At 39.2% G+C, this 23,749-nt stretch overlaps 1 protein-coding gene across 1 annotated transcript in view; it reads left to right on the forward strand.

The window, feature by feature from the left end:
• The window catches only part of si:ch211-186j3.6 (neural-cadherin), a 275,261-nt gene that overhangs the window by 198,661 nt on the left and 52,851 nt on the right, over positions 1-23,749 (forward strand). The window contains exons 27-29 of the mRNA XM_051380620.1: positions 3,733-3,947; positions 18,121-18,248; positions 22,339-22,466. Coding sequence (XP_051236580.1) covers positions 3,733-3,947; positions 18,121-18,248; positions 22,339-22,466 — 471 coding nt within the window. The remainder of the gene's footprint in view (positions 1-3,732; positions 3,948-18,120; positions 18,249-22,338; positions 22,467-23,749) is intronic.

The following is a 23,749-nucleotide window of genomic DNA, read 5'->3' on the forward strand; positions in this document are numbered from 1 at the left end:
TTTGCAGAATCCACAGGGCTAAAACTAAGAATATCTTGAGAAGCAGTTGAAGTGTGAATTACATAAACCAATGAAAAATGTGTGTATTAGGAGCAGAGAAATTGCCCTGGAGAAATACCTTGTTTCTCTGAGCTGTGTGTGTCTGTGTGTATAGTCTGCAGCGAGGCTGTGTGTGCAATCTATATATTTCATAATTGCTAACAACAGGTGGATTGAGTGAGGGGAATTTTTATTTTGCCAGAAAGAATGCAAGGCTTTCTCATCAGATTCATATACAGCTACTAAACAGGGAAGGATGAAAGGAGGAATATCAGAATCAGATAAATAAGAGAAAATGATTTGGGGCATGTGAAGAGCCTTGAAGATAAAATCCACCATCACCACATGTCCAAAATGTTGAAAAAACAGCCGTTGCTGATGAGCTGTATTTTACATTTTCTGGGTTAGTTCTGCCTGTTGGTGGTTTATTGTTCTTATCCAGCTGACTGGTGATTGCAGATGGCATGGTTAGATACCTTCTGTGTATGTGTGTAGATATGTGTGGGTACATGGAGTCTGTATGAGACGCCCTTTAGATATGTGGTTAACATGGGACAGTCAGGATGGTTAGGTTTAAGCAACACAACTTCTTGGTTATGCTGAGAAAAACATTAGGATTTCGGATAAAATAATACGTTATATGCTGTAAGTCGTCTCCTGGGTGAAAGTCCTTTGTTTGCCACCTCCTTACGCGGACTATCTCACTCTTTACATTATGTCAACAAATATTTAATTCATGCTCTTGATTTAATATTGTTGTTGGCATGAGACACCTGCTTTAAGGCTTTCTCCCTCAGCTGTCTAGGTTAACTACTTCCTCTGCACACAGGGCTATATCTGAATATCAGGCTTTCTTCCACAGCCCAGCCCCGAGATTGGTGCATGAACATTGCAGAATGTTAAGGCCAGTTTACGTTGACCGAGTCTCACACACTCACACACACACACACACACACACACACAAATGCAAAACACCTTGTATGTTGAGTATGTTGAGGCTCTTTTGCTTAGCTCTACGATTGTGCAGAGTCTAAAGGGTTAGATTAATAAATCTTTATTAAGCGGTTATGGAAAGAAGTCACTATTACAGAGTTTGTTAAATACTTGTGGCCATCACACAACAGCAGGAACATGGAACATGATACATGTCTCCAAACTAATAATGGGGCTGTGCTCACTTTTACACATGTGGCACAGCAGCCGTAACTTCATTACTTATTCATATCATTAATAGTCCCAGACAGGATCAGTGTGGGTCTAACTGTAAAGTTGAGCTGTAACACAGCTTTATCCACTCAAGTGGTTTGGAATGAAGAAGCTGTCTTCAGGATGAGCCTTGAACCTCCATTACATCTGTCAGGACATTTTTATTTTACTGTGAGTAAAAGTCCAAACTCTGCTTCCTCTTGAGTTACAAAATATTTTTGTTCTCCTGTCAAATGTATTATAGGTAGTTTTCACCTACTGTATTTTCTGTATATTCTTGCTGTGTAAATAGAATGTCTGCTTATGTGTGTTTCCATATACTGGACGCAACCTTCCTATTCCTTAAAATAAATAAAATATGGCAACATATATTAGAATGTAAAACGCTTTTTGTACTGTGTGATGACACCTCCCAGTTTGTACTTATTATTTACCATAAAATAAAGTCCAGAAAGATTGACTGAGCTCTATGCTCATTCTGTGCAGTGCACAAGAGAGGGCACCTGAGAGACCCAAATATTGTTGACACACCAAAGAATAGTCTGTCAAATTATTTCTTAAGCCAACAATAATTACTTTCTTATTACACTAATAATATAATATCTTTGCAAATTTGCAGGTAAAAACAAATGATTACTTCTAGGCTTCTTAAGGGCCTCCAGATGTTGTGGCCCTGGGTGGTTTTACTACTGCAAAAGTTTGGACTGACAGTACTATGAGCTATGCTCTGCAACTTACTATTGTGGTCGCTTTTTACACGTATACATTAAACTCAACTGGATGCAACAGGCCTGTTTTTTCAAAAAAAAATTGTGTGTCTTTTAACTAGCGGGTATACAGTTCAATACTCTCAGTCGTGCAGCAGTCTGCGCTCAGCGGCACGCTCTCAGTGAACAGCTGTGTCGGCCGCGCAACACTTTAACATGAAAATACAATATATATAACTGTAAGGACTCGGCGGTCCGTTTCTCAGTTATATAGTAATGTGAGGATACAGGTACAATTTATAACGGTAAAGAGTACACAAATAATACTAATAATAGTAACACAACTTAAACTGTCTCTGCCCAGACGTTTAAAATGCCCTTACATTGCGTGGAGATGAATTGATACTGGTTCAGCTTGGTCCTCGAGGCCGTGGTCTGGTCACAGACTAACGGCGGGCTGGTCCCTCGTTTGGCAGCGTACAGGAACAGTGAGTCGACTTATGTGAAGAAAGCAGCGATCAGCGATCGGTGTTTCTCCCGATGGAAAATCTTCGTCCTTCTGCAGGTCACTTAAAGAGAACAGCGGCTGCATGCTGTCTCTGCGGGATCCCAGATTAATTGACGATAGTTAAAAAAGGAGGGAAAAGGTGTAACAGTCTGGCTCGTCCAGCGAGTTTGAAGACAAATGGCACCCTTTAAGAAAAATAAAAAGGGGGTTTTAAAAAGATAAAGAGGATGCTCTCTAGTGCTACGAGAACAGTAAACGGACATTAATCTCGAGCGAGAAGCGGGGAGGAGAGAGTCTCTCTGGCTTTTATACCTGGGATGACAGTCCTGGGGTCCGAGGAAATCTGACCAATGATGGGCCTGTATTTGGGCGTTTATGGCCTTTAAACCACACCTTGGCCCCACCACTGAGGGGTCTGTGATTTTGCGGGTTCTACATTTTATGACTTTCAGTCACCACAAACAGGCTTTATGACTTACAACAAGGCCCCTGACAATCCCTTTGTGATGTGTTGAGCACATGGTCGGCCCAACAGCTTCTTCAAATGGAAATCTGAAACCCGTATGTGTTTGTTTTGTTTTTTTAAAATCAGTGACTGTCAGATAAAAGATGTAGTATGAAGCAAAAAGTCTTTATTTTTATTTTTTCTGAAAATATGGACTCCCACTGAAGAATATGAGATGAATGGGTAAGACAAATTGGATAAAACAGTTCACGTGGTATGTTTGCAATATGGGAAAATGCTAGAGCAAGTGGGGCATGATTGAAAGACAGACGGATGAAAAAAGGGATTTTGTATTCAGAAACCCAAGGATGAAACTTTTTTGAAGAGAGGAGGTGAGAGGTTAGATTATGACAGGAAGCGTAAGGACAAATGAGCCCCTTGATGTGTGGAAATACAGAGAGAGGAGTTTCCTAGTGATGTAGTGATTCTCCCTGTGGTTTTGCCACTAATGAGAACATCTGCATCAGTGAAACAGACGGAGTGAGAGAGAAATAGCCAAAGGGGGAGGCTGTCTGAGAGAAGAAAACAACTAGACTGAGAAAGAATGCGGAAAAAAATGGTTGAAAGACCAAAATACAGTAAGTGGTTCAAAAGAAGGGGTGGGAGATGGGATCACAATAGTGTTTTCAACTTCCAGAGGACTTTCACATTTTTGGAACCAAAGAAGCAATCTTCTCAAGGCACGGCACAAACAAACTCAAAGTCATCTATGTATTGTATTCACTAATTCATGTAATTTTGGCTCTTGATTTCCTCTTCTTCCCAAGGTGCCAATGCCCAGCTCAGTTCGAGGGGCCTGAGTGCCAGCAGAACAAGCACAGTTTCCAAGGCAACGGCTATGCCTGGTTTCCTCCCATAATGCCTTGTTTTGAGAGCCACGTGACGCTGGAGTTCATCACGGACGTGGTTGATGGACTGCTGCTGTACAGCGGCCCCTTAGCCCAGCTGCAGGCCTGGGACCACGAGGACTTCATGGCCATAGGTAGGAGACATCTCTAGTTTAATAACGTTTCCCATCTGGCTCTGATTCATAATTCTTCACTATTTCACAACAACTGTAATTGAAACGAGATAGAGGAAATTGCTTTTACTTTGTATCTCATTTATTTAACCTTCCTGGACCAGCGGGTAAATGTCCCTGAGAACAGAACATTTTTATGAGGTCAAAAACTCTCGATAGAGAAGCAGACGAGTGAGTCCGAAAAGACTGCGTTACCCTCAAGTGCAGGAACTGCAATAGCAACAGTGCATAAATTACATATCTTTCTAGCCTTTTAGCATTATGTTGTTTCGACAATACTTGAAAGAATGGTTTGACTCCATGCTGTGAGAAGAAGCTCTGTTGCCTAAGGGAGGTATTGACTTCAATCAGAATCAGGTTTGTTGCAAAGTAAGTTTTCACATACAAGGAATTTGCAGTGGTATTTTGGTGCATAACATAGTAAGAGAATATAAAAATAAAAAGCAAGTACTGCAAAAGTCAAGAAGCAAATACAAAATTGAAAACAAAATGTACAATATCTGTTTTTTAAAATGAAAGAGCTGTACAGTTTTTGTCCTAATATGCAAAATATTGTCCAAGTAATGTGTAAAGGTTCACAGTATGAAGTTTATAGAAAATGTGCAATGTGCAGAGATGATAATCCAAAAGATTTGGTTAAAAGTGCAGTAAGTGAAACCTTTGTTTTGGTTAATTTCCTATACATTCTTGTAGTTAAAATGTCCAACACTGAAACTCTTTGCCGAGTTCTCTCTCCTGACTGGATAACGTGGGAATGGGATACCAGAAAATGAATTCTCTGTTTACTGCAGCAAGGAGGGACTGGGAGACACACATTACTGATTGAACACTGTATATCAGTGATGGCTGTCAGAATAAAGCTATATAACACTTATTTTAACAAAAAAAAAAAAAGAGATGTAAAGTACAAATGAACAAACTGTAGAAATACACCGTACTTCACCCAAATTCCCCTTTTCACTTAGCCTGAAGAGTACGGATTGTTAGTAGACAAGAACGGAAATCCATTTCAGGTCCAATTCCCTGTGTGTATTAACTTGCCACGACCTGAGGATTAGGCAGTGACAGTGACTCTTACACAATTGCACACACACACACACACACACACACACACACACACACACACACACTTGATGATATTGATCTTATTAAAGCTGACATCCCATGCATTTGTATGTGTATTACTTTGATTCCCATTTAAACGTTATTGCTTTTACACAAATGCTAATTTAGAGGAGAAGGAGTAGATGTGCAGTGGTCAGTCACTAACACACACTCCTACTGCTCACTGTGATCTGAAAATATGTGTAAACTGAGCTTCAGCGGGTTTACGTCTCCAGCTCTTAAGGGAAATGTAGGTCGCTTCTTTTGTTGCTGTGGTAAAATTGTTGAAGTTTGAAGACAATAAAGCTTGCTGAACTGAGGGCGGCAGGCAGGAATTATAGACGGACGGAAACACAGAACAAAATGTCTTGAACATCTCGGTATATTTAGTGTTTTAATCTGAGAGACTAACGCCTCCTTGTCTCTCTCGCTACTTCTTCCCTTGCATTGGTCCTCTCTCTTGGGAAAGATGCTGTTGTTCCATCACTGCCAAAGTAATATGTGTGGGAGGTGAGGTCTGCCTGGAGAGCCGAACGTGTTGTGTGTTTGTTGTGTTTGTTTGTGTGCGTGCGTGTGAATGTGTGTGTATGTGTTATCAGCTGGTTTGCAGTGTAAATCCTGAATTATTTCTTTAGCTTTAGTTGGTGTCAGAGGGTCTGTGTGGCATCTGAAATCTAGCCAGTGTGTGTTATTGGATCCTAAAGAGTTAATGAGTTTGTGGAGTTAAGGCTGATTTGTCACTGCGCAGAGTGTAATTAGAGTCAGGCCGTACATATTTAGAGCTCTAATTAACTTGTTTCAAGGTTCACCTACTGCATGTAATAAATCCACCGGCAAGCTTAGACTGTGCTAGACCTTAATATAAGTGCCTTAATGTATGTATGTGTATGCATAGTGATAATAATATGATAATCATAAAATGATTTGTAATGGCCTTCCTATATATGCGGATTGAAGCTGCTGATATATTATAATTTGTGCCTGCAATCTCCATGCTGAATTTTGACCATCTCTATGCCCAATAATAACTATTATTCAACATTAGCATTAGCAATAACATTAAGAACCATTCTGGTTCATTACAGCTTAGGTCTCATTTTTTTTATAGTTTTGTCTATTGGTCACAATGACAAAGTGATTTCTTAGATCTGGAATCAGTCAGCATCACTACAACAAAGTCCAGTGGCCCTTCCAAATGATCTGTTGGTCTCCTGTTGATCCCCTACGTACTACTATTTGCGTATGACTAACCAGTACTCAGGTGCTGTAGTAATACAAATTGTTACTTTGTTTGGAGTGAGTCAAATAAGTTGGGGGTTTGTTCACAACCATTTCTAGATGATGATGACTGATAATGAATATCCTATTTTACCTACAAAGAATTATCCTTCAGGACCATGATGAAATAAAATTTCCCAAACAACAACCACTTCTTTAACAACTAATGATAATTCTTTTATGGTTCCTTTAGGCAAGGTAAAGCAGCCTTTACAGTGGTTTTCTAGACCGCTAAGTGTAATACACCAACACTACCCAGCAAAAGATTTCTTTGCTCGGACACCTAACACACAAATCCATCTGATACACAAATATTATTAAAAAAAACATATTCACCAGCCGCAGTCCAGGATGAACCTCCGTCATATCTCATATGAACAACACTGAATGGCAAATATCTGATTTTTAATAAAAAGATAATATTGCTGCCATATATTGCAGTTGCACTCCTGTATGGCCAACTGTATACCTCACTCATCATACAAAGCACAGATATGGGGTTTTAAAGCATAATATAATAAATGTGAGCGAGACAGAAGGAGTAAAGTATTGACTGTACTGTACACTGTAAGTTTAGTTGAGACACGGGAAAATAAAAGAAAATGCTTTAAAGAATATTGAAAGATTCCTTCAAGTCACCCCCTCTATCCTTGTCAGCCATACAGATAATTAGATTGCAGAAGATATACAGGCCAAAAGTTCAAACTAAAACAAAAATAACTAATGAAGTTATGATTCCTATTTGATGTTGAGACATAACGTAAAGAACAAAGACAAAGAGCACGGACGGGGTACTGTCTATTTTAAGGACTTTAAGGTGACTTAGAGTTGGTTACCCCTGACCAGAATCCGAACTTGTCTTCTTTAAAACAACAAAAATAACAACTTTTAGATTGAATAGGATTAGTGGGGCACAAGGGAGCAGGAAATGCGTTTGAACGTCAGCCTAAGAACACAGCTTCAGGCATCCGGTGCTCACGTTGATGCTCAGAGAGCCGGAGGATTGATGCATAATTACAAGAGGAATCAGACAAAAATGGGTGATTCACACCTAAATCAAACACACCGTGAACTGAATGCCGAAGGTCTTATCCCAACATGAATGTATTATAAGAACAAGAGCTGCACTGGAAATGATAATGTGAGGGAAAACGCACTGCTCCTGTGGCATGACTTCAGTTGAAAGTGTAGATTGAAAAGGGTATTACTATAATAGTTTCAGAATACAGAAGAAGTTGGAGAGAGAGGTGAAATATGGATTTGAAGGAACAAGAGAAAAGGACAAAAAATGTCAGGTGGCTGCTAAAGAGACTATATTATAGCCTGAACAGCTGTTTCAATCATGAATGTCAAGTGGCACATGAGAATCCACTAATACACCTCCAGAATTTTCATTTTGACCATATTGCTGTGTGTGTAGGGGTGTGTGTGTGTGTGTGTGTGTGTGTGTGTGTGTGTGAGAGAGAGAGAGAGAGACAGTGACAGAGAGAGAGAGAGAAACTGTTCACCTTGTTATTAGGCCTTGTTAAGTGATTCTGCCCATTGAGCCCGGTCATATTCCCCACTGCTTCACACACACATTTCCACACACAGACCTTCAGCTTCTTATTGAGATGCTGGTTTGCTTTTCCAAAGCCGCCCACTCATCCGCCCTTTTATCCTGCCGCAGGGCAGCTGTACCGAGCCAGCCCTGCTGTGTAGGCCAGGGAAGGTGTAAGGCACTCACACACACACAAGCACACGCTGGGAACATAGCTGTGTACTACACCCAATCTTTTCCCGCCGGGGGAGAGGAGATTACATGGTTATAACACACAGCTGGTGTGGTTTCTGTGTATGTGTATAGGACATAATAATAGCCATACCTAAGCTGACCTCTTGTGTTTTAGGTAAGATCAGAACATTGGATGTTCCCTTAAATCCATTTACTTTCACCAGCATGTAAATGTTGGTCATTAATTTGTGAAGCCTTAAATTTCCATAAAAGCATTTTGAGCTTAGGACAGCCATCTTTGTTAACAGTTCAGGGTCAGTTTGTTCTAAGCTAAGCTCCTGTTACACATTTCCATGCATGGAGCTCATCCAAATTCCCAGAACAAAAGAGCAGCAGTTCGAAGAACAATATTTAGTTTCATTGAACAATACTGAATACATGTTTTATTCATGAGTTTAGAGTAACCTTTTTACAATAAATGATCATGAAGTGCAGCCTATGACACCAACAAACACAAATGTTCCTGCCTAAGTGAACAAACACTTCTGATAATTATCAGGTCTTTTTTTGTTTTAGGTGCTGTGTTGGCTTTTTGGTTATTTTGATAGTTAAAAACAGCATGACAGAATGCAAGTATGCAGCCAACCCTTACAGCGAAGTGTATTTGCATTCTAATTTACCTGAGCATTATCATTAGTTTGGCTGGAAACCATTATCAACTACTGACACTTCAGAATAACTAATAGGCATTCACGGCTAATAACAACACTGGCAGGCAGTTAACATTTCTAATGAATATTCAGTTGTTTGTATATAGCTGCTTCCCCACCACAAGGCTTACACCAGATACATAAACGGTTGTCTCTCTGTAACTGGAAGAGATGATTTTTCTTTCTTTTTTTTAAATGATGTGTGGAAGGCCCATACAGAGACCCATGTCATTAACATATGGCTTGTGTCCAGCTTGTGTCAGATTTAGTTGAGGAAAATTTAATATGCATCACTTTCTCTGGATATATTTATGGCCCAAAAGTTTTCAGTGAACACTTCTTCTTGCTTCCAATTTGACATTACATTTTTGACAAATACGACACTGTCGTAGCTGCCCTGCACTCGTCTGACTGGCATTTACTTCGACATTGTCACAACCACCTGTCACCACCTCTAGGGGTGTTTCCCAGTGGTGATCTGATCTGTTATACACTTGGTATTTATACCTCTATTACAGTCAGTTAGAATTATTGTGTGGAAGAAAGATTTTATCACCTTTAGGGCTGTTAATGAATATTCTAAATTTGACTACTGGTGTGTGTATATATGGGTATATACTGTATATATATACCCATATATATAATCAAATTGCAGAAAATAACAGACAGTCAATTCTGAAAATGAATAATCGTTTGTGGAGAAAAACTCAAGTTCTCAAGTGTGGGCCTTGACCGCTAGACTGAATGCACTGCATCATCAAAATGAAATGTAGGTTAAGCTGAAATTAGCAAATAATTCAACTACAACCGTGTGGCAACACCAACTCCTACCAACAAGTGATTTGCACACCAAGCCATCTAAAAGGTCAGTTTGGAAATAATTGAATAGCAAGGCCTACATCAGATACTGGGGGCTGGATAACTACAGCGGCTAGTGATGTAGATCCCTTGGTGTGTAGCCGCACTTCCAATTCAAGCCTCACATCCAGCATGAAAAATAAACTCCATTTATTACATGTACCATTATTACTAAAGGAGGCAGATGAATAGGTAAGCATTTGACACAGAGCAACAGAGAGCAGGACAAGCCACTGCTAACTTCATAGCTAGCAGAACTGAATAGTGTATAAATAACTGTGGGATTAGAGACAACGTCATTTAAAAGAGAGAGTTATGAGTGCTTGAGCAGAACTAGTGTCAGTTAAAATATATAGCAGCCAATTATCTGCTGTAATGAAGAATATAACACAAAATTAGCTGGGTTGAGCTGCAGCAGCAAACGCTACCAGCCACACAGAAGCACTCAACTGATAAAATAAATACATAAATGATACACTGACAGCACGTCAGAGCAGGTCATGTCTTTTGGTGAGTAGTAGTTATGTTATGTATAGTTTCATGGACATAATGCACAAAAATAGATAATGGAATTTGGGGATTTTTTTCAGGACAAATAATAAAACAATTCTGACATCACTAAGCACCTTCCAGGTGTGCCTGGTTTATCAAACATAATATTTGTTGTCTGCATAGAAATAAGACTGTAACAAATGTTTTCTAGTGGTGGCTACATATGTTTTTATCCTCTGGCATATTCCTCGTGGTTCCCTTTGGGAGAGTGTGGCAGTCTGAAGAAATTAATTCAATACTATCAGTCAAATTCACAGCAACACAAATCAGCTTTGGAAAAGGAAAAGCAATATATTGGAAATGGCGTACCTAAACAGTAAAACATGCCTTCAAGCTGCAGAAACTATGTTTTCTCAGTTATTATAATGACACGAGAAAAAAAAAAATTAAGATGAAATTTCATATACCCACTACTTGGACTTGATACCTAAAAGGAAAAGTTCTACATTTGGGAAATACACTTTTTCATATATATGAATAAGTGTATAAAGACTGGAAACAGGGGTAAGGTTGCCAGGCAACCAGCAGACTCCAGAAAATCACTGTACCAAGATGCGAACCAACATGCTGTCCAGCAATAGTGGTCTGTGGCTGTTCACTGGTCCACAAAATATAAAGGGCACCAGCGCCCAGAAAGTTGTGCTGTATTTATGGTGAAACAGTTTAGTCAATCTTCGTTAAATTTAACAAAGTATAGAATGTTTGTGGGGTTTAGAGGTGTTGGCAGGTGTATGTTGTTACATACAGAGAGTCAGGCTGTAGCTGTTCCCGCTGTTTCTAGCCTTTATGCCAAGTAAAGCTAATCGACTGCTGACAGAGACTTCATATTTACGGTATAGCTGTGAGATTGGTATCAATCTTATCACCTAACTCAAACCTCATGTCATGAATAAACATATTTACCAAACTATTCCTTTAGTGATCTTCATTGTATTTTGCATCTGTACATGTTGCCCAATTGTAGTTCTTTTGGAATTAGCTAAATATTGTAATCAAAGACTGTTACATCAGTTTCGTGCACTGTTGCATATATTGACAGTTGTATCAATACTCCCAGTGCCATATACAATATAACTGGCTCACGTAGCATAATGACTTCCTTTCCTGATCAGCAATAACACACTTTGACCTCGGCTGTATTAGTGAGATTAATTGTCACAGTAATGATTTGTGTCCAGTGAGATCAGCAATAAATGACAAACGTGGCTGGAGGCTTCAGACCTGCTCTGAGCTGCTCAAGCAAACACACACAGGCTACCCTCACGCGTACACACACACACACACACACACACACACACACACATATACACACACACACACACGCAATGCGAAGACCACCAGCCAGAGGCCAGCGCTTGTCCAATCAATACACAAATTAACAATACAAATTAAATTTGTGTAATTACAGCACCCTTGCAGAATGGAGAAAGTTTGCCGGCAGGGGTCAGATAAGGTTTGGCAGGATTGTGTGTTTGCTTTTTAACTCTTCCCATGAACCAAAAGGAACATCTTCTCAACACTTTATATAGTTGCATGTTTGTTGATTGAAGACCAGAAATGGAAGAAAGGGGATCTAGCAAGCAACAGCACACACAGACACTTCAATTTCCACAGAGCTGTTTTTGTAGCAGTACCCCCTAGCTTAGCACTGCAACTGCTTTCAAATAGGAACTGCTGCTGGATGCGGAGATCCAATATGTGTCGGCTGCGGGGCTGGCTAGCTAGCTGACAGATCGTTTATACAAGAAGCTCTCTGCTCTGCACTTGCTGCATCGCCTGCTGATTCGTACACAGGCTGACTTCTGTGTGCATTAGTGTATATGTGACTGCTTCTGTGTGGGTGGGTGGGTGGGTGTGTGTGTGTAGCAGTGTGATTTGTAATGCTGTTTAGGCAGTCCATATGCTCTCGGTTTGACTCCTGTGTATCCTCAGGCCATCAGAAGTGGAGGACATTTTTCATATTTAAGAGCCCCCTACTCTGTGGGAGTTCAAGCTCTCCTTGCACACAAAGTGCACACTTTCTCTTTCTGTCTCTCTCTCTCGTATGTCTCAGAGTTGGAGGTAATGAATTACGTATGAGTAGCAGAAAAGAAGCCTGGTTGTGTGGATGAGCCCTTTAAGAGCAAAGTCTTGTCCTAACCCTAGTACACCCGGAGCATTTAAAAGGCGTGCCGGCCTCTATAAAGATGCTCCCGTTTGGCCTGTCGACCTGCCACACTCGCAGCTAGCCTTTCCAGCTAACCTCTCTCATTCTCTTTCTTTATCTGTTTCTGTTTGTATGTGTTTCTGTGTAGCTCTTTCACTTCCATTTAACTTTACCAGAGCGATAAAAGAGAGGTTCAGCAGTTATTATACCAGCCATAGGGATAATAATCTGCATGTTTTTATGTGGCTATAAGGCTGTAGGGTTTTTACTAGAGTGTTTGTTAGTTCCCAAGGGATTTGCTTTTTATTTCTAAACATATCCAGCAGGCAGCAAAGTTATTTTAATAATATACATGTTCCAATGTGGCACAAATGAAATGAGAAATGTGTTGTATTAGCTTCTCACCTGATGCTGATTCCAATACCTAAACTCGGTGTGCGTGCCTAATGAGTACCGATGTGATACCAGTTCTCTCTCGGTCCCCAAATGCTGATTAAAACTTCCTTCTGCTTAACCAAAAGTTGCCTTCTCATTTTATTATTTCTCCTTGTTTTACTCAAGTTAGCAAATATTTGTTCTTCATAAGCTGTAACCAGTGGTGTCATGCCTATTCAAGCTGTGGTGGCACATGCCTTTTTAAATATTGTTATTTTTTATTGCTTTTACTTTTTATAAATCAAACATAGTCTTGTAATTGTGTCAAAAAGTCTCGCACGCTCTTTCCCTTTCAATAAATAAATATACACATCACTTTATTGTGATGAAATACAGATGTTGCTGAAATGAATGAGTCTGATTTGCAGGATAGTTTCCTAGTACCAGCTAAAGTTAGTAGTCATCCCTCAAACAGATTGAGACCCAGTAGGTGAACTTGGAGAGAGTTAGGGATTCCTTTTGGAGACTTGCAGACAGACGTTAAGCAAGAAAATCCTACACTTTATTGCTCCCCTCTCTCTCTCTCTCTCTCTCTCTCTCTCTCTCTGCTATGTGATGTCAGCACAGTCTCATCTGTCCTCATGCTGCTTCCTATGCAGTGCCAAAAGCATGTTTGAACATCAATTCCTTTTCTCTCCCTCTCGTTGTTGAGAAAATAGAATTCTATGCCACAGACTCTTATTAGCTAATTCAAGCTTTGGCTGCTTGTTAAAAAAAATAATTAATTGTTGGTTTTTGTCTCTTGATGGTTCTCTCTCAGAGGGTCTTTTTTTTAACTTGTGTTTAGTCATTTACTAAAACAACTGCTGTATATAACCACAGTTGAAGGGGTTACCAATAACAATATTGGTTACTATAATAACTCCAAATCTGTCCAGCTCCCAGTCCCAGTTTAGTTTCCGGATAATATGAAGACAACACTTAGTAAGAATCTGTGCCAGTTCCATTGCTGATTTTGGAAGGCATCACTGTGGAATAATTCAGGGTTATAACATTATTTGTTATAAACAAAAACATAAAAATACATTTAAATGCATCTTTAATTGCTGCAAGCCTGTTTAGCTCATTAACAAACCTTATATAAAAATAAAAAAATCAGTCAACAAAAAAAAAAGCTTTATTCTCACTTCTTTGAAGTACTGCGGAATATCCTCAAATCAGATTATTTCTTTCTTTGCTTCCTCCAACTGCTTTCTATTTGTTTTCTCTCTGATCCATCATCATGTTCTCCTCTACTCATCACCTTCTGTTTCTCCCTTTTGTTTTGTCTGCATTGTTCATTTCTCATTTATTTCCCTCGCTGTCCATCATCCCACCTGTCATCTGCCATCTCGCAACTTGGCCTTCCTCCCAGCCTTGTGCTCTGTCACACTTATTCCTAATCTCTCCTCTGTAAATCCCCACTCTTGTTTCTACCCTTACTTATTCCATTTCCTTCTCTCCTCCAGCACCTTGTCGCTGCCCTTCACTTCTTTCTCTCTCTCTTCTCACTGCTTCACTTCACCTCTACGTTACTCCTTTGGGACCTCTGATGTCTGTCTTCATCTCTTGGGAAAATGTCACGTCAATCTTGACAAGAAGGCTGTGCCAGACTATGGTTTGGTCGATCTACCTTTTAACTGGTTTGTCTGTATGAGTGCAGAAATGCACACGCTTACATCTAGTATGTATGTATCTGTATGCATTTACTCACATTACACTGTAAAGAGGTGTCTTTTGTTGGGTTTCTGCTGGTGTTCTTTGTTGCTTTAAGTGTACTGCCAGCTCCGACATATGGCTGCCCCCAGTGTGGGTGTAAAGGGAGGGTTGAGGGTGACAGAGCTAGCATGCACTGGGGTTCAAGGAAGAAGGAGATTCCCCTGAGGGTGGGGTCGGGGCAGCCTGAAGAATGGAAGTTTAAAGAGTGAGATGAGGAAGAAAAAAAAGGTGAAGGGTCCCAGGCAGGACAGTAAATGAAAGAAGGGAATGAGAGATGGGGGGGGGGTAGAGCCTTAAGGCGACAATGTATAAGTTAAACAAAGGAAGGGTGGCTTTGGATTGAATTGATATATTGAATTTACTCTGTTCTCTTTGGTCAATTGCCTGACTTCGGCCCAATATATTAAAATTAATTGGATCGTTCCTGAAGTGCAGCAGCAACTCATCTTGCAGCTGGAGTGGGTTAAATCAACTTCCAGGTAATTGAAGGAAAGTTGAGAGGAAAAGAGAGGCTAACAACAAACTTGCACTTGCTGTGGTTTGAAAAAAGACATTGGCAGAGCTTGTTTTTTTTTTTTTTTTTTTTTACCTATTTGAGAGGCTGCATAATGAAGTATGGGACACTCATCACAAAGGCCCATCTCAGCCTTGACAAGGCAATTAGAAAAGAGCAGCATCTCATGTGCTGAACAACACCTAATTGCATCTGGCTCAAGGTGAAGATGCAGCAAGATTCATGACATGAAATCATTTGAGAAGACAGCGATAGCATTCTTTCACACAAACATTAAGAATCAACACATATCAGTGCATGTCATAAGTAAGCCCGACAGGAAAAAAAAGTGGTTTCACAAAGGCACAGAAAGAAGGCTAAATGTCAGTAGAAAGCATTTGTGAATTATTTGAAAGCAGCACAGGGTAAAAATGTCAGTTACAGTGGAAAAGTTAATGAAAGAGTGTAGCAAGGCACAAGGTAAAAGAGAGAGACAGGAGGTGAAAGAGCGCTGATAGACAGGTTGACATTGCAAGAGATGCAGCAAGAGGGATGACGAAAGCTCGGCTGAAGTCAGACACACAGCGGACTGAGGAGCAGTAAGAAAGGATTCTTGTCAGTCTCTTTTGAGTTCCAACTTCTAGTGACTCAAGCATGAAGACAAATGTCATAGTGCAGAAGTTAGAGAGAATCACACCGTGGGTTATATTTTTTCAAATTTTCTTATAATTCCAGCATATATCATAACCGCTTCAGTTTGCTTGGCTAGGAGTAAACCAGAGAAGTGCCAAATAGGAGGTCCTCAAAATGAAACATAGTGCAAACTATTTCCCTAATTCAGGCAGCGGGTGTGTGGGAGTGTAGCTTGAGGGTGGCAGCAGGAAAAACCAGGAACAATGAGCTATTGGACTTGAACTGTGACGGCCTATTATTATTTTTTAATTGAATACAGCCAACAGAGACATTCTGCAGTCTTGACACAAGCCATAATTTCAAAACAGCATAATTATAACATATTTTTGTGAAGTCACAGTTGTATTTTTTGTCCCACATGTTTTGAATGTGAATACATGGCTCTATTTGGCTTAGACTTTGCCATAAGTTTACTTTTTGTCTTCACTGCCACAAGCAGTGCAGATTGTGGACTGATGAATAAGTGGAACTGTCTGTATCATGCAATTATCATCTGCATGATAGTCCAGCCCAGTCTCACTCCCAAGTCATCAAATGCCACCGCTTGGTCAGCTCTCTGCTTCAGAATATGATGCTGTAGGTTCCATGTGAAACCCTAAGTCAAAGTTGACTTCTTTTAAGTTACGTGCATAGATTAACTTATGTTACGTACTTAAATTAGGTAAGGTATGCAAGGTACCTCATGATATTTTCCTAAAGCATAAACAAGTAGTTTTTGTGCCTAAACTTAACCAAAGTGTGACCGTTACACAACGTTAACCATGCAAGGTTCATTTGGACTCTCTAAACGAATGTTGCATATTTCTTATTTCTAAATTAAGTAATAATACTTTGTTACAGTACTTAAGTATTTTTTGTGTCTGTACTTTTCTTGAGTTTATATATTTCTGTCAATGTATACTTTTACTCTTGAAATGTTTCCCATAACCATCTTCATTCATTACTACAAAATAAAACAGGAAGAGATTTGTCAGCCGAACGTAAAGCAAGAATGTTTGGCGAATCAGTGTGGTCCTAGTTTTTAAGCAGGTTAGACCATTGGTTTATCACACAAGTGCAAGGAGGTGCTCCCAACGCCACGGTCAAGTTTCGATTTCCACTACAGATGGTATTGGTTGGCAGTCTCAAACAATCTGAGGCACTAATACCATGGACTGCCATTAACAATAAACTGGTTAACGTTTTTCTTTATAAAGACAGTTTTTTTTCTTCAGTTGTACTATAGGCTGCATTTTTAAGGTGGTATACCTGCTTAGAGTAAACGTCATAATTCTCAAAATTCTGACCCCTTGCTTTTTAACAGCATTACTTAAGCTTTTACTTAAGAACATTTAGTATCAGATACTTTTAGGACTTTTCTTTAAGTAATATATTTTAGTAGGTGAATTCTACCAGTCATTTTATGATGGTACAAATAAAGTACATATATCTATATATGTACTCTCACTCAAGTGTCACTTTCAGGTACTTCATCCACCACTGTTACATACAGTGTCATTCTTTGAGGCAGAGGGCCACTGACCAAAGTGCAGTATTTGACGAGGCAGGAATGAGAACGTGTTGGATGGTCGTGTTAGGAAAGACTTCAGTCCACTAAAATGATAGATTGCCTTAGTCTTTGCAGCTTCTGACTGTGACAGACTTTTTATCATCAATAACAAGAAAAATAAATTACACAATTTTATCCCTTTGACTTCATGAAAATAGACCCAGGGAAACATATTTTAATGTTTTCTGTGGAAACCATTAGAGGACAAAAAATAATTCAATAAATGGCCTTAATTGAGTCCAGAAATTGACATTTAGAAAGTTGTGAGTCTCAGTCAGTCTCTAAATACAAGTTTCTGTAGCATGAAGCAAGAAGTGACTGCAGCCACCACAGTGTATAAGCAGAATCATAATGATGCTTAGTGTTCAGCGTTATGTGTCTGCATGAACTTTATGAAGTTCAGCATGCATGATGATGGATTGCCAATGCCGGTTGGTAGACATACGTTCCCATAATTTCTTACATATGGTGCCGAGCACACAAGCAGTCTTAACCACTTCATTAACTTTTAATTTCCCATATGAGTAAGTCAGAAAATAGAATGTAATAACTTTTGTCTGATGTTTGTTGACTGCATGTGAAGAAAAAAAACTACATCACGACAGGCTCTGTGCAATAATCCTCATTAAATCTTATATACAGAGACAATATTAGCAAGCATTTGGCAAGTTACAGTATGTACCACACTGTCAGTATGCGCTATAATTTTCGATGGCATGCATCAGTCAGCCTATTTCACTGATGTTTTAGCAACTTCAATACCAGCACCAAATACTGGTTGTCCACAGCATCAAACCAAAACTATTGATTACAGCTCTCACTATTTCGTGAAACCTAATGATTTCAAAGTAATCTCACCCCTCACCAGTCCTCTCTTTCTCTCTCCTTCTCTCTCTTCATCTAGAGCTAATAGATGGAACCCCCACCTTGAAAATCAACCACGGCTCTGGCACAGTGGTGCTACAGTTGCCAGGCAACGTGAACGTGGCAGACAGGCGGTGGCATCGGCTGGATGTCCGCAGCAACAGCAAGGTGGGATGCTTCACCTATTTAACACCAGCCACCATTTATTTAGCAAATAAGCTCCAAGTATATTCACACTGAGCTGCGCTGGCATACAAAAAACACGTTTGTTTTCTTTCAGTTTCACAGTTTCATCACTTGAAGGTCCAGTGTGTAATCGTTTTTGCTCTCATTATTAGCTAAGACATGACATTTATATATTCAAGGGTAGAAATTAACGGGTGTAAGAGTTCTCATCGAGAAGAATACTTTATGTCCTTTGAGACTGCACTTAGGCACTTTTAAACACATATCACCTATAAAGTAGAGGACACTAGTGCTGAATCAGGCAAAAAAGCAAAGAAACTACTAACACAATATGGTTATGGTGTTGAACCGCACCGGTGTTGGCTTGATGAGGCAGCAGTGTCACACTTACTGAACACCCACACCTTTGGCCTCAGTTTGACATCAACTCACATATCCTGCAGGTAAATTAATCTGGCTTTGGCTGCTACATTTATAATGGGAAATTGTTTGTTACTGCACATAACTGGAATGCTTGAAGGAATGTGAAGATTGAATCCAGTCAGATATCCTAGATAATTTAAGGATAATAATGTGACTCTCTTGCTTTGTAGGGTACTCTTCTCTGGGAAGAAAACAAAGGGGCAGTGTAACTTCTAGTCAATGTCAAATGTCTGTAATGTCAGTAATTCAGAGTCAAACCTTCCCTTCCAGGAGAAAATAAGATGCATCATTTGGTTATTATTCCAATTTTCAGCTCATCTTAAAGGATCAGTGTGGAGGATTTAGTGGCATCGAGTGGTTGGGTTGCAGATTCCAACCAACTGCGTACCCCTCACCTTGCAAGTAAACACAACAAATTGTATTTGTGTGTGATTATACACTAATGAAAACATACCTATGAATATTACATTCCATTTCTACCAATAGATCCTCCTAAATGTTACACAATGGACCTTTAAGATATCTCAAAAGAATAATGCACAGATGGTGAGGTTGTGTTAAATGTCCTGATTAAAGGTTTACATTTTTGCTTCAGTTAATCAGACACATGAAACGAGCTGCTGCTCAGTATTACATTTTGAAGGTGACACGCCTGAAATGATAATCCATATTTTTGGACAATGCTTACATCCAGATTTACATGTACAAACTCTTGTGCACTACTGTAAATCTTAGGGCAGTTAGACCAAAAATAAATAATGCCTGTTTAATTAAATCTGAAAACCAGTAGCTAGGGAATGTGCTGCACATAGATCAGGGCAGTGATGTTTGATAGTTTGAAAACATGTCACATTTTCAGCTTAAATGTTCTTATTCGGTGTAGTCAATTAATATTTAACATTTCCCAGATGACATTTCTAGTAATTGCAATCTTACGGCTGAGGTTCCAAAATTATGTCATCTCATGGACTCCAAATACTGTATTACTCATTTGGCCCCATGCAAGCCTATTTGATGTGATTATTAGGGACCCTAAATGGGGTTGGTGATTTAGTATTGTAGAACTGTCTGCACTGTACAGTTCAAAGGGAGATAATAGCGGTGAGAGTGAGACGAATGATTGCAATAGCCCTCCTTTGACATTCTCTACCCAGGATCATTTCAAGTGAATTTAATTAGAGTGAAATTAAGCTAATCTTCATTTGACTGAGGACCGCCTGGAGCTCTTCACCTCCAAGGACTCGCACGTAACCACTGCCTTATAGTTCTTGCCCCTCTTGAATATCAAGAAGACAGTCAGTGATCCTATTTTTAGAGTCTTTGATATTACCCAGCCTGAAAGCCTCAAGCCTCACAGTCTCACTCTAAGCTTGGGACACCTTAAAGCAGCTCAGCTGGACTGGTTACTTCTGAACCCCGTATTGCAAAACTCATCCCAGCATAGATGAGGACCACTTAAAGTACTGGAGTCCAATATTTGTCAGCCTTTTCATAGTCAGCACTATCAAAAACCTCTTTAAAACCTAAAACTGAACAATCACACTTAAATTTGCTTAATTTAGCTTAACACTTCATTTAAAATAATAAAACACTGCTGGTGTCAGGAACCTCGCTATGAGTCTGTCACTGAAGTGTGTGTGCAATTTGGGGCCTTTACCAAACTGTTCAATTCAGTACAACACAATCATTTTGACAGAAACCAGTGCTCTGTGCTGTCTTTATATTTTTTATTTTCTCAGCTTCACATTGACATGTGCATACACACAGTAAAATCTCTCTCTACCCACTGTCCTGTCTATCTTCTGCTGTTCTATCTAATGAAGGGAAAAAGCCCCCCAAAAAGCAAAAATCACAGTACATTTGCTCAGTATTGAGAATGAGAGCAGCCAAATGAATACATGAATGCACCGAGACCGGGGTAATACAACAGCTTCATTCTGAATTGAACGAACAAGAGCACATTGAGATTCTGTTATTACAACAGGGATTATTCAGCATCACAACGGTATTATTCTAAATCACATGTGAATCTATTCATTCGTCCTGAATAGTCTGTGGCAGCTTACAGGTTGGATAAGCTGCTGGTTCCTGAGATCAACAGCAGCAAGGACAGAGCTGCCGTCTGGAGATTTATTGTAGAAGAATTTAACAATTCTAACATTATACAACAAAGTTTAGCCACAAGTAAGACATTACTTAACCAAAGAATTAGTTTTAGTCTGAAACTGTCATTGTGCAGTAGTCTATATGGACACCCTACAACAATGTACTGTAGAAATAATAGTTCTAAACTTGGACCATTGGACTTCTTAAGAAAGCATTGATAGTTGTAAACTCTTAAGAGACTGTGGTCCGGACACAGTCAACAACTGAAGTTGTTACATAATATGTTAATGTTTAGTTTACCTTCCATTCGAAGCTGAAAGTAAAATTAAAGGCTTTAAGTGACAAACATGCCTTTTTCATTTTATTGTTAAGAGTGAAACATATGTCTGACGAGTAAGGTCAATTGTATGATTTTATTGGTATATTTTCGCACAGTAAATCATACAGTTCAGTAGTTGCACACAACACAGTCACAATTCAATACATTTCCTGAATCAGCTAACATATATTCATTCCCAGCAAGTAGAGACTTAATTCCCCTCATCCACTTGAAACTTGGAACTTGGCCGGTCACACTGCAGGCCAAAGTGACCCAAATCTGATTGTTTTGCTAATATCTGACATATCAGATTGGATTTTTTTTCATGACATGTGATGTGATCTTTTCACTTTGGATTCGGGCCACTTTCGTATGTGGTCTAAATCAGATACAGGTCTGATTTTTAGCAGTGTGACTTCATTGTGAACAGTTATATCAGAATTCCCTTCACTTCAGTCACTTTTATGTCACTCTAGCCATTTGGTGGCAATTTCATACTTTGTGTTCTCGAACGTTTGAATTTTGTGCAAATTTCGCTGACTTTTCGAGCATGTTGCGCCGGCCAAATATGCAGTCGAAGGCGCAGAAAAAAAATAAACCTAGAGATTCAATAGGGTCTTCACACGATTTGTGCTCGGACCCTAGTAACTCTGGTTCTGTCCTCCACTCATACTTTTCAGTAGACCCTTCCAGTGTAAAACCAAAAAAAAGAGCATCTTTCTATTATAACTCTGTTGTTAAAAAGGTGAAGAGCACAATGTGACTTGTTTAGGACTTGAAACTAAAAGCTTTAGATGTGGGCCTGGACTTGGGACTTGAGTGCAAAGACATTAAGACTTACTTGTGACTTGCAAAACAATGACTTGGTCCCATATCTGTTATATTCTAACACATATGAAAGCTTTCATCACAGATGTGGAAAAACGTGAATTCATAGGTGATGTATTTTAACACAGTACATATTTCTTGGAGCATTCTAGTTTAAGACATGAAGTCTTGTTTTTAGTTTGAGATTTAACAGGAAACAGCAGGTAGCAGCCGAGTAATATTCACTAATGAAAGAAATGTGAGTCAGAAGCAGCTCCCACTATAGCAATAATGCTAGAAGAGCAACAGGAGGTACCCATATTATTATGAAGAGAAATAGGAGGCTTTATCAATCCATTTGATTTTTCTGACAAAATTGGTTCTTTACAGCTGTACTTGTTTGTGTTTTCTCTTCAGGAAGTACGCTTCACCCTGGATCGCTGTTCAGGGGCAGCGGTAATGGAAATGGAGGGACTGGGCAGCTGGTTGACTACCGAGGACCACTCTTCCTGTGAAGTGACTGGCGTGACACCCAACACTGACAGGTACACACAAACACCTAAACGCACACATACACAGCTCTGTTTTTGAGAGACAATGTGAATGTATGTGTAGAAGAGTGTGTGTCAATATGCTTTTAATTTGGCACCCACATATTTTAATGTTGCCAGATGGGGGGGGCATATATTTTTAACCATCCATACTCAGTATTAAATACAAATTGAAGTTATGTGTAGTGTAGGAAAAGAACAGAAAAAGAGCAAAGTCCTACTAATCACTAATGCAAATAGTGTGAATATTTATACATTCCCCTTGTCAAAATTGTCAAAACAACTGCATGATTATGAGAATTTCACACAATACAGACAGTATTTAAACCACAGTATTTATTAACAACTGTATTAACTGAGAGTATGGAGTCCAGGGTTACAATCATGAAATATTCATGCCATATACTTGTAAAAGAATAACAAGAAGTAGTCTTGCTAATACAAAGTGAATAGACATTTGCCACACTTTTTGGGCATTGGCTCATATATACTGTTAATTGCACCATTCTTATGTATCACCTTTAAATGTGGTCTTCACCCTAAAGTTACAATAATCAATTTTTAGATAAACGAAAGGATCAAATGACTATGTGTAATATATAAGGGGATGCTTTTCACCCAGCTCTGCAGTTCCCCTAAGGTCTATGGAGGGATTTGATTACTTTTAGCTTGTTGTTTTGGATTTACAGCACACAACTGTAATCTTTTGGCCAGAAAACAATTCCAAATTAATGCTAATACTTCCTACACGTCTGCTGAATGTTAACATAGGCAACTTTTTGTTAATGCATTTGCCACAAAGTGTGGGATAGTGGTCCTCCCCTAAGAGAACTCAAAAGCTTAAACATTTTAAACATCTTTATCTGTGTATGTGCTCAAATATTTTTTTAAACACAATCTTTGTATATGTTTTTAACATCTTTTTAAAACACATTTTAACACCTTTGTGTGTTTTGAAACATATTTTGAATACATTTAAACATATTTTTGTTAAAAAACATCTTCACTTAAAAAAAAAAAAATTTAACTTTTCAACTGATTTTTTAAGCACGTTCACTCATCCGACGTTATCCCACATTAACACTTACATAGTGGGCTGAAACACTGAAAATGATCTCCCCTCGTGCGTAAATCCTTAATATAATAATAAACCGATTGCAAATCTTGCCACCTTATTTTGCTCACCTCTATTTTAGTGGGAACAATGAGTCTGTGCCTTTGATGCGCACAGGCGGATGATGCGGGGATGCGCTGTAGAAAGGAATAAACGCAGATCA

Source organism: Dicentrarchus labrax, unplaced genomic scaffold (genome assembly GCF_905237075.1).
Source record: "Dicentrarchus labrax unplaced genomic scaffold, dlabrax2021, whole genome shotgun sequence".
In the NCBI taxonomy this organism is placed as follows: Eukaryota; Metazoa; Chordata; class Actinopteri; family Moronidae; genus Dicentrarchus; species Dicentrarchus labrax.